At 38.7% G+C, this 11,887-nt stretch overlaps 1 protein-coding gene across 1 annotated transcript; it reads right to left on the reverse strand.

The window, feature by feature from the left end:
* Window positions 1-157: 157 nt before the first annotated feature.
* opn8a (opsin 8, group member a) lies at window positions 158-8,683 on the reverse strand. Its single transcript, XM_008313244.3, has 4 exons — window positions 7,561-8,683; window positions 5,482-5,775; window positions 4,716-5,041; window positions 158-3,861 (listed from the first exon to the last, which is right to left on the reverse strand). Exons 1-4 carry the CDS (start codon window positions 7,631-7,633, stop codon window positions 3,514-3,516), a joined length of 1,041 nt encoding a protein of 346 aa, XP_008311466.1. The 5' UTR covers window positions 7,634-8,683; the 3' UTR covers window positions 158-3,513.
* Between the last annotated feature and the right edge of the window lie 3,204 nt (window positions 8,684-11,887).

An 11,887-nucleotide genomic window follows, 5' to 3' on the forward strand; every position in this document is an offset into this window, starting at 1 on the left:
CAGAGATTTTTCAAAGGAAAAAGGGTTTCTTCTTCTCTTTTGTCATCTGTTTTATTTGAAGTAAGATATAATATAATATATAATATTAAATACACATGAAATAATGATGTACTTGCACAGTATTATTACCAATATTTCTGGAGGTTGTTTTTTTGCATTGGATTTTTGTGTTTGTTTATAAGCTGCGCAGACAGAAGGTGTAATATTGATGTATTTCAGCACGCCCCCAAACCCTCACCCTTTCACCCCCCACCAAACAGACGCAGTCATTGCCTCATTTTTTTAGCCTACTCTGAAAGGCCTGACAATATCTGACCTATTCATTATTAACAAAGGCTGTTTGATTAGTGCAGCTAACATCGGCAATCACACTGTTGTGTTCCTTTCTTTTTAATCGATCACACTGGACAAATAAACCACCCGGACACTTCCTCCTGTGTCTGCTTCACTTCAGGTTGAGTCAGTTCTTCAGTTAGCTCTTGGAAGCTGGGTGGAAATCATTCTGAGCTCGCCTTGTCTTTATTTATTTCGCTGTGCATTTCAGTTAAATGCATTCTAATTAAAAAAAAACCAAAACACATCTTATTTTTTACTATTATGTTTTTATTCACTCTTTAAATGTAGCACCAAAGACATTCCCTCTTTTCATTGTCAGTGGTGGTTCTCTTCATCCTCTCACACAGCAGGGGGAGCCGCACAGACAGACAGACAGCAGGGAGACGCAGACAGACAGACAGCAGGGGGAGCCGCACATCTAAGTGGACAGCCAGCACGTAGAGATGGTAAATGCCCTCTGTAATTAGGGAAGGTGTTGACACCGCAGCGGTGATCATCGTCCTTTGTGAAGGAGCTTCTAACGACCCCGCGAAGGGGCCAGTGTTGATGGGCTCTAATTAGTTATTGTTTGGTGAAAACGTGCACTCATTACCTCGGTCGACAGGTTACACCTGTCTGTTTGTTTACGCGTCAGTGCGTGCTCTTGATCTGACCGACATTCCTGGCCCTGTGGACATGGAAACAACACGTAAAAAATAAAAACATCATTGTGTTGGAGCTGGAGAGGAGGAAGACTTTTGAGACATTTGGACTTTGTTTACAGAGTATAATGAAAGGGAAATATTTCTTCTTTGAGACTGACAATGACGACAGCTGACAAAAAAGGTAAAAAGAAGAAATGTTCTCTCCAGGTCAGCATATCTGACCCTGCTGTGTCTGAGAGACATATAAATCATCGTATAATCCACAGAACTCTGGACATGCCAAATAATTTCAGATATACAGTATTCCTACTAACTAAAAGAACTAAGACACTCAGTGTCAGTGAGTACTGAGTACTTAGATAAAAATACTCATACGTGTATCTGTAAAAAAAAAAGGTATGAAGACAACCCATGTTATGAAAACAAATGTTATCAGTTTTACACAGTTTCACAAATTACAAATGGGAATTGATGAAGACCAAAACCGTAAAAAAAAGCCGTTTACAGTCAACACTGATGGTGTTAGAAGTAAATATGGAGTCCAAACACTGTCGTGTTATTGGTTCTGATTATCTCTCCGTTACATCAGGCAGCTAACGGCGTGCTAAGTATTCTTCAAATGAGACGAGACCCAAAGGTCAATACCACTTCTTATTTAACTGAATTTATTCCAAGAGTGATGTGATGCGCGGCGATTCATTGATCAATTTAAATGTAGTTTTTAGGTTGTGGAAGTGTTGAGATGCAGACTGCGTCATCAATGGAAATATTATGACTTTTTAATCAGACATTTTAGAATCAAACAGCAAAAACTATTGAAATCATTTTTTCTTCTTAGAATTTCATAATTCAGGACTTATGCTAATTCGTCTCCATGTGTGTTTTTACAGCCGCCATCTTGACTTCAGACAGTGAATAAACACAGCTGGTGTGAATTCATTAGGGTTCAGTTGCAGAGCTAATTTAAAGTTAAAGTGATTATAAACACCTGTGTTTCTTTGCTTCTGCTCATTCTGTTTTTATTTTCTTTCTTCAGTTCCATGAAGAAGTTATAACGGAGGCGACAACAACCAAAAACATTCCTAATGTTTCCCTGATGCCTTTAGAAATCCAAATGTTTACATGTCTCCTGCACCACAGCACATGCATTCATTTAGTTTCAAATTATAGCCTGAATACCAAAGGCTCTCACTGGACTGCACTGAAAAGAATATAAAATAACATTAGCGTTGACCTGCTGACCTTTCAGGTTATCTCTGAGAAGGGACCATGTTCGAGTAGATATTCTGCCCATGTGTCCTGTGTAGATTAGATAATGCAGTCTTATTGTAATGGTGTTCTTGCCCACAGCGCTAACGGCAACACACGACAGAGTTGTATGGATTTTTCTCAGAAAAACCTGGGAACGTGAGGAGAGATTAGTGGTGTTTTGTGGACATTTCAACAGCCCAGGGACATATAAGACTTTCTAGGTATGACTGTAAAAAAAAGAAAAAAAAAGTCAAAAATTCCAGCCTTTCATTAGAGAGAGTGATAAAATAATAAAATAAAATGATAAAAAGTATTATTATTTTATTATTATTATTATTATATTTTGGTGATGTTTTAATACAAAATGTGAAAACGTGTCTTCCACTGGTGTGATCAGAGTTTGTCCCTCAGTTTCTTTAGTGATGCTCAGTGGGTTTAATCAATTAGAACCAAAGAACCACTGCCTACTTAGGTTCTTTGGTTCTATTTAGGCCTTTTAAAGTATACCATATGTGTTTTTTGGTCAACTAAACAAAATATAGTTTGTTTGCTCTTCATCATATGACATAATACACATGAACTGTTCTTAAACTGTGACTGTAGTTCCCACACGGGGACTGTTTTTTTAATTTTTATCTGCAGTCAAATTTAAACAGATGAAACCTGTTATTTTTACACAGAAGCTATTAAATAAAACAAAAATGAACAGGATTTTTATTTCTTGTTACAAAATAATCTCTTATCTGTGAGTCATTGCACCAAATGGTACAGGTTGTTTGTGACTTCAGTATAGTTGGGTTGTTGTCATGCAGAGCACACCTGCAGAATGCCTCAGGTGACAAGTGGTTGTTTATATTATTCTGTGGCGCTGCATAGTGGTTAGAAGATGTTCAGGAAAGGTGTCAAACTCGTCCACATCGTCCAGATGTGAATCTCGTGGACACATTGGAGCCAAAAGAAAATGAAAACAGACCCCAGGCACTTTTGTTTTTTTATTTAAGATATTAATAAAACATCTTTTAAAAATTACAACATTTGTTGATAGAATATGTTCATAGAATACCTTTGACTGTTTTGAACCTATTAGAGCGAGCAAGAATACCTGGTGTCTGGGTGAACTGAGTGAACCACAGTGTGAATCAAAAGACAGACTTTTGATTCGACTTCCAGGGCTGGAGGCTCAAGTCATTGGATTTTGCTGCCTAGTCTTGTGCACACTTTTGTAGATATAATAAAGGACACCATAAAAACCTGTATTAAGACGATGACACAATCCTCACAGTCAGTACTCACTATGGTTCTGTCCATGCAGCGCCGCCGTGTGGCTGATGGAGTCAACTCGCTCTGAGCTGTTTGTCATTTTGATTTCATTCTTGGGCTCCTCTACAGGAGAACTGGGACAACAGAAACAGAAACTGTGGGGATGCAGGAGGTTGTTCCGTGACGTGGGCCTGAAGATGAAATATAGGAATGGGTTGTATGTGGTGGAGCTCTTAGCAAACAGGCAGGGCAGCAGGCTGACGAGAGGAGCCATGCGGTCCTGCTGCTGGGAGTGGAACATGCTCCAAAAACTCACGGCCACGTATGGAGTCCAGGCAGTGATAAAGCCCACACTGATCAGCACAGCCATCTGAAGTAGAAAGAAGAAGTAGGCTTGTGATTATTGATTATCGATCGTTCACGGCGTTGTGATAACATGTTAATAGATGCATTGATTAATAAATGCTGGTACCGTGTAAAAGCTCTTCTAAGTGCAGGACTATCGTGTTATGCTATGCTAACGAGTTTACACAAGCATAGGCTCAAATATGAATGCATGCACATGTGGTTGTATAATTTAAACAAGCCACACGGCTATAAGTACCATCTCAAGTGTTGTCTCTGTAATCAGAGTATAGGTCCTTCGCGGAACTACTTCCCCATACTCGACACCATTGCGACACCATATATATATATATATACACTCATAATCAGTGTATATGATAGTTGGTGATGATGTGAGGTACAGAAAAGATGACATCAACTGTGTCCAAACCTCTGGTTTCTGGGCCAAATACCTGTCATGTTGAGTGATAAAACTGAACGGATGAATGAAAATCTATATTATTATTACAGAGAGATACAAAAAGGTGGCTGGAGCAGATGACCTATTATGACTGCATATGCAGAGAAGAGCATTCATAAGTGCTCTGCTGCCTAGCAACTTCGCTCCTTGTCAGCTGCAGTCCTAATGGAGTACATGGCCATTATTGTCCTTGGCAATTTTTCTCGTGGTCAATTTATTCTGCCCTCGCCAAAAGACGGCGACAAGGTCCTTTGTTTCTCATGTTGATCTGGACTAAAAAGGAAAATCCCACCATTGCCATAGTGTGTTCTAATTCACATTAATTTCAATGTAATTTATATTTTCACTGTCTTGTAAAATTCACTTATTTAGTAGTTTTAGGGCAATACTTTGAAGTAGTATTTAAATGTAATACTCACAAGAGTGATTCTCTTCTCAATGTTGCCATATTGAAAGTCCTGGTTCTGGATGGACTGGTAGGCTCTGTGCAGCTTCCAGGCAATGCCAAAATATGTGAAGACAATAACCAGACATGGCAGGAATGTACAGAGAATGGACAGACTCATTATGAAGGTGGAGTTGTTCAGGGATTCTCCATAGCTGGCCCAGTCTATCGAGCAGGCAAGTCCAAACGGTTCTGGTCCGTAACTGCCCCAGCCAAGTAGCGGGAGTAGGGCCCAAAGTCCAGCATACAACCAGATGACAGTGATCACAATGAAGACACTTTGCCGGTGGAACGTGACACCTAGAAACAGGAGTTTATGTTTATGTTTATGTTAAGTCCATCTTTATGGTATTGTTATTAGGGATTTTACTAATGTTGCTAAGGTTTGGTGCAATATTGTTGCAATAATCCAGTGTTTCCCAAACTTTTTTTTCTGGGGACCCATATTTTAAAAGTCACAAACCTTCACGACCCAAGTCAATAGACATTATTCGTAAACCACTGGGAAACATGATGCGAGATGACCCCCCAAAAAAATCTCTTGTGACCCACCTGAGGGTTGTGACCCAGTGTTTGGGAAACAATGCAATAAGCTGCTGCATATCAGTGAGTTGCTGCTCAGTCGTTGCGGTTTTCTCTTTTTTTCACTCAATTGCTCATAGTAAAAAAAAAAATTATCAGAAGGGAAACTGTTGTGGAAAATCTAACACATCCTTAAATAATCAGTGAAGTGGCCTTACCTCTCTTAGGTGGACTTCCTGTAACCAGGTAGCGAACCACCCCCATCAGAGAGATGGTCATGATGCTGGTTATGCTGAAGATCATGCCCATCAGACCATAGTAGAGACAAGCTGCATCACCTCCCATCCAGGCATGGTTAAAAGCCGAGGCGATGGACAGAGGGTACATGCTGATGGCCATGCCCATGTCCGTGATCGCCAAGTTCACTGTCAGCAGCTCTGGAGCTTTGAGCTGAGAATGGCGGCGGGCAAAACTGATCAACACCAAAGCATTTCCCAGGATTGAAAGCAGAGCTGCAGGAAACGATGGGCATAAAGATTAAATTAAATAAACATGGCTGACAACTGCTGTATAAACACTGGGAAATCTGGGAAATAGAAGGAAAAGAAAACAACAACCGTAGGGTGGCTGGGAAATTAATTAAGATTAATATAATAAAATTAAGAAATGCATTGATTAAGTTGAAAATTAATTTATTATTTTTAGTTTGCTTTAGTTGCTTATATTCAAAGGTCTTCTTTCGTGTTTTTTTTTTGCTCCCTGACTTCATGCCCTGTGTTTTTTTGTGTTGTTTTTTACTAGGCTGTTATTACATCAGGCTTTGTTTACCTCAGAACCAAAGAACCTTCACTGAACTGTATTCCCAGTAAGAAAAAGACAGAGACAATAGCGAGAGACAAAAGCCACTACTAAATAATTGAATAATGTTTATCACTGCTTAACTGTAACATACACGTTTTTTCTGCCCTCTGCTGTTGCATTATGAATTAGCGCTGCTGCAGTATGTGAGCTAAACATGTCCCTTATAAAAATTTAAAAAGCACCTTCTCACTCTATGTTTTTTTTTTTTTTTCAGGTATTTCTTTCTTGATCTTTTTTGCATTTTCAGAGTTAAAGTTCAAGAGTGGGCAAACTGATTCCATACATCAGAGGTTATGGCTAAGATTCCAAGATCCTCAGGAAAGTCACTGCCCCTAATGTTGCCCCGGGCAACTATGCAACAGACTAAATGCTGGCAATAAATGCTCTGCACGAGTTTGACGCTGCAGAGATTCGTGGAATGTGACACTTGGAGATGGTCTTCGACACCAGAGCAGCCTGTTAGAGTACACTCCATTTACTACGTGGTTGGCATTTGCCAATCCACTCATTCTTACAGTCATATTTCAAGATACAATCCTTCTTTAAACGTGACCTGTGTCCTCAGACTGCAGCTACAAAGCACAAGCCTTTATTAACTAGACTGCCCCTCCCCCTCACCCCCCAGAGTGCATCTATGCATTAAACTTGAGAGTAGAAAGTAGAAAGCGAATCAATCAAAAAAGGTATTTTTCCTTCACAGTTGGAAGTCTAATGTACGAAAGGTGGCCAAAGGATTCAAGGTTTTCACAAATTCACCTGTTCGGTATTAATTTGCTACAAAACCTCTGGATTAAACTACTGGAAATTGATAAAATAGGTCATATCTTTGTAAAAAAAAAAGGCAGAATATTTTTCTAAAAAAATAAAAATGGTTGTGTAATTAAACACCTCAATTAAGCACTTTAACAGATAGGTTTAAAGCTAAGAGCAGAGGTGAAGGAGAACAGAAAGATTTTTCTATTACAGTCATTTACCATCACTTCACAGTAATGGAGAGTAATGGAGTGTACCTGAAGAGTTATTGTCATAAACGTGTGGTATTACATGGTCACAGTCACAGTACTGATGGCCACTTCATTGCCAATTAAACCTCATATAATCTCATTCATGTTGCCATCTGCTAGAACTAGTTAAACATTCTTTTTTTTTCTTTTTAATCCTTTAAATCCTTTTGTTCCGTTTGTGATTCTGGTACGATCGGGGACTAATTTGAAAAACAAAAAAATGAAAAATTGTCAGTGTTCAACCACGTGATCAGCCATGAATTAAAAATTCAAATAAAGACTTCAGAATATTCTTACTGTGATGGAATCTTGCAGATAAACTGCATTACAGACACAAAACAACTCTGGATTATAATGTCACTCAGTTTAAGACTAGTTACAGTAAATGTCTTAACTAAATCTGACAAATAAACAAGTCAACCTTGTACTCACCAATCACAACCAGGTATATTCCTGCCCAAAAATCTGTAGTAGGCGACAGTTTGGACCTGTACTTGTCCTCCATATTTGTCACATCACAGTGTTATACAGTTAATAGTTCAAAAAAATGAAAACAAAATGTGCCCTTCATCTTCTGTGACTCAGTCTCAGGGAGAGAACACGTCAACTCAATGAAGCTGGCCAGCAGCCAATGATCGACAGGCTCTTTTCATGCTACTTTTTATACAGTTTGCTCTCTCAATCACGCGCACACACTCAACGCCCCCCACACTCACACTCACACACACACACTGCTAATGCATGTTATAATTACAAAATAATCACCTCATGACACATTTTGACAAGCATTTAAAATAATTGCTCACATGTGTGATAAAAAAAAGAAAATCTATAAAATGACATGCTGGCTTTAGTTGGCTGTAGGAAAGAAAATCAATACTGACGAGACGCATATCTTTAATATTCTGGCTTATTTGGTGTAGTATTCAGTGAGACACAGTGTTGGAGGTTTATATATTATGCGCAGGCCTGTAGATTTAACTCGTTGCAGCTGGATGTACATTCAGATGAAATTATTAGATTAAAAATCCCTTGTCCAATTATTGCCTATATGTTAATGTTGGTGCATATATTTATTGGGAGCAGATTTGTATTCACTCTGACGTTCTACTTCTTATATATGGATTTCATTTGAATTTCTAATACACTGTGTGATCATTATAACTTCCCATATGTCACACTGTTAGTATGGAATTACTGTCTGTATAAGGACCACATTTGACTACACAGTACACTGTGCGCTGTGTGTACGGTGTGAGAAGAAGAGCTAAGGCTTTTGAATGAGATGGTTCCATGTCTTTGCACTGGCTCTTGTGACAGCCGGACCTCTGATCTAATCCGTCGTCGCATGTCTCCTAGCCCCCCGTCTACTTCACAGTTTTTGAAAGTGATTTTTGCACCTCCTTATGTGTGAAACCTCCAGAGTTCACAGGGTATTACTGCCACAATGAAGTATCACTTCTCCAATGACGGCTAACATCACAAGTTGCCGCAATGCTCTCGTTCAACTCCACACAAAGCGAGCACATTTCAAGGCCTGCAGCCTTTTAACACAAATTTCTAAAGGCACGAAAGGCAGGGAACGTTGTATCTCTGCACTTTAAAAAAAAAAAAAAAAGGGAATTTGGCCTTTTTTTTTTCACAGTAAAATCCAATGTGTTCACCACAAGACGAGACGAGTCATTACGGAAATCAATGCATCTGTGTTGGAAACCAATGGGAGATATGACCTGCAGAGCACACTGGGGCCTAGAGTTATAATGATATCACCTGAGGCGGTCTATGGAGTCCAAGTGTTTCATCTGTATAAAGAAACCGGCTGGATGTTTCTGTCAGGCTAGCGTTTATAAACCACTTCAAGTTGCATCGTCGTTACCGTGGTTACCGTGGTTACCTGTGGTGTGGTTACTTGGTGAAGACTACAGATCTGGTGGGACTTGTTCTCTCTGAACCGAGGACAATCGCCACGGCAATCACGGCAGTGGGATATTATATAACCCGTCTAATATCGAACTTGTATTTTTTTTTCTTTTTGGAGGGAGGAGGGGTGAGATCAGAAAAAATAATAATCACAGAGAAAGACGCTCTGATCTGTGAATTCAGGCGTCGTTATGGTGATGAGGAGGCAAGCCCCCTGCTCCCCACACCCCGCCCCTCTTCTGTCATAAGCGCAAACGTAGCAGGATGAAGTAGCCCACCACTGATTACTTATATTCAGAAAACCTTCCTTTTTTTTTTTTGATAATATCCGTCATCGTTTGAGCTAACAATAAACCTGACGTGACTCTCCTGTCTTCTACTGTACTTAACACTAAACTGGTCCGATATGGTTTATTCTTTGTCACATGGTGTCACCCCGCTGAGGGAGGACAATGGACGAAGGAGGCCATGTTGAAATGGAGCAGCCGACCAATCTGTACAGCCCTGTACAGTACTGAACAGTAATGACTTAGTTCTAGAATTTTACAGAATCATTATTAATCACGATTAATCGTGATTATTCTACAGCTACCCTCTGATAATCAGATTAAAATTTGAAACCTCTGACAGTTTAAAAATATAAAGTAAAAATAGTAGAAAATAAAACTGGTTGACCAAAAATGTGGACACATTTTTTTTAATACATTTTAAATGTAGAAACTCAGATTCTCACATCACTTAGAGGATAGATGTTGAAATAGGGGGAGAATTGGTATTAGAAGGTTGAAATGAGAGGCTATCTTTATATGTACACTTGGAACAACAAGGACCAGACAGTGATCGAAGTAAATGGGCCAAAAATTGCTCCACTCTGACAGCAAGGTGATTAACCAGGAATCATCTTTGAAGCTAGTACATATTGAATGTAATGACTAGAATTACTTTTTGTCAGTTCTGAGCTCGGTGTGTAGAACGATTCTGTTGGTTCTGTTTGCTGTGAAGATTCCTAACAGCAAAACATTTTCTTTCAAATGTATCCATGCAGGATGGATAGGAAATGTTGACATACATATGTGCATTAACCTGTCCTTTGTGTCAGATATAAATGTCATGACAAAAAAGGAATATCTTTCTATCTTAAGTGAATTGTCAGCTCAATCCAGTGTCTTCAAATATCTTAATTTTAACAAAAATAAAAGAAATTAAAATCAGCTGTTGTATTTAGATTGTGAAGATTGTAGCTGCTTAAATATTTACTGTAAACCTTATAGTTGAAAAATTATTGGATGTTTCTAGAATTTATTGTAAATCAGAGTGCCGCCACTAGAGAGCAGAATTGTACATGTCATTTATTCTGTTTAACTTAATGATAATTAAATACTGCTCCTTCAGGAAAATGAGAGATGAAAGTTTGTACACTTCATTTTCAGAAAATGCTTCCTGAGATTGCAGACGAAACTTTTTAGAATATTACCAGCAGTTTTAGAGGAACAGGAGTTTGTTTAGTCACAGTTGACTATGTTTTAAAAAAGATAATTTGGGATAAAACACATGTCTGTGGAAACATTTATGATAATAAATTACATTTTTGTTTGGTTTTGTGGGGACTAAAGTAGAATAAAACACACCCATTGACTTACAGATCGACATGACTATTCCTTGAGGTGTAACGCGGTGGTTTAAAGCAGAACCAAGTTGTTCGAATGAAAAGGAAATTGTGTGTTTTTGTAACGGGCTTTTTCAGTGGATCTACTTTCCAGAATTCGTGTCAGAAATACTGTCAGAGTGGCTTATGTCAAAGCAGCAGATGCATTTGCAATCGTCCGACAACCCATTTAAGAGACTAACGCCAGATTCTTTTTCACCGTCTGAACGCCTGGGGAGTCGGTGAAAGGATGGAGACAGAGATTATACAGAGTTCATTTAGAAGCTGTCACTTATGGTCCAGTCTATTACAGAGGTCTATACATCTGATCCGTCAGACACACAACAAGTGTGGAGCCATAATCACCTGTACTAAAAAGGACTAAGATAAGATGAGATAAATCTTTACTGTCATCGCCACACGAACCAACAATGGGACTGAGTGGACAGATTGACTCAGTGTGAAAAAAGACCATTTCTTTTTTACATCAGTCTAAATGGTATATTATTTAGAAAAACAATGACCTTCATAAAATATACTGTATATAGAACAGAATAACAAACAAAATTGGCCAACTCAATCATTGAGTTACAGAATAGAAATAGAAAGAGACTCTATTTACATGAAACTCTGCTCCGACCATTATTACACCACTAGCCCTCAATATGGTCAAATTATTAATTAGTAATATATTATCACTGAACAGGAATTTGTACCTATTTTCACTGTGGACATTTTTTTCTCAGTGGACAGGTCATTCGGTGCAGGAGATTTTATTCATTAGCATAGAATGCTTTGTTTATTTTTAAATTATTCTTTAATGAAATGAACCCAAAGTGGGTATCCTACCACCAAAGACTGTTTTAATACTTGTTTACATCAGATATTTACTGGTGGCTTCATTACTGCAGCTCTGTTTATTAAGTAAACACAGATACAAAAGCACAAAAACTCAACCATATTTCAGCACCAAAAGCTCAGCCTTCTCCAGATCTACCAAACGGATCCTTCCCTTGTACATTAAACTCCACTTAACAGGTTTTTTTTCGACTGTCAAGAGAGCGTTGACCCCAAAAGTGGGATTTGAAAGACCATTATAATCATGTATGTGCACACATGGCACCTATAAAAAGCTCCTGCTGGTGAGAAAATGGTGACTTGAAAATGGTCGACTGCGTTCAGCTGCCTAATGGT

Source organism: Cynoglossus semilaevis, chromosome 7 (genome assembly GCF_000523025.1).
Source record: "Cynoglossus semilaevis isolate Cse_v1.0 chromosome 7, Cse_v1.0, whole genome shotgun sequence".
Lineage (NCBI taxonomy): Eukaryota > Metazoa > Chordata > Actinopteri > Pleuronectiformes > Cynoglossidae > Cynoglossus > Cynoglossus semilaevis.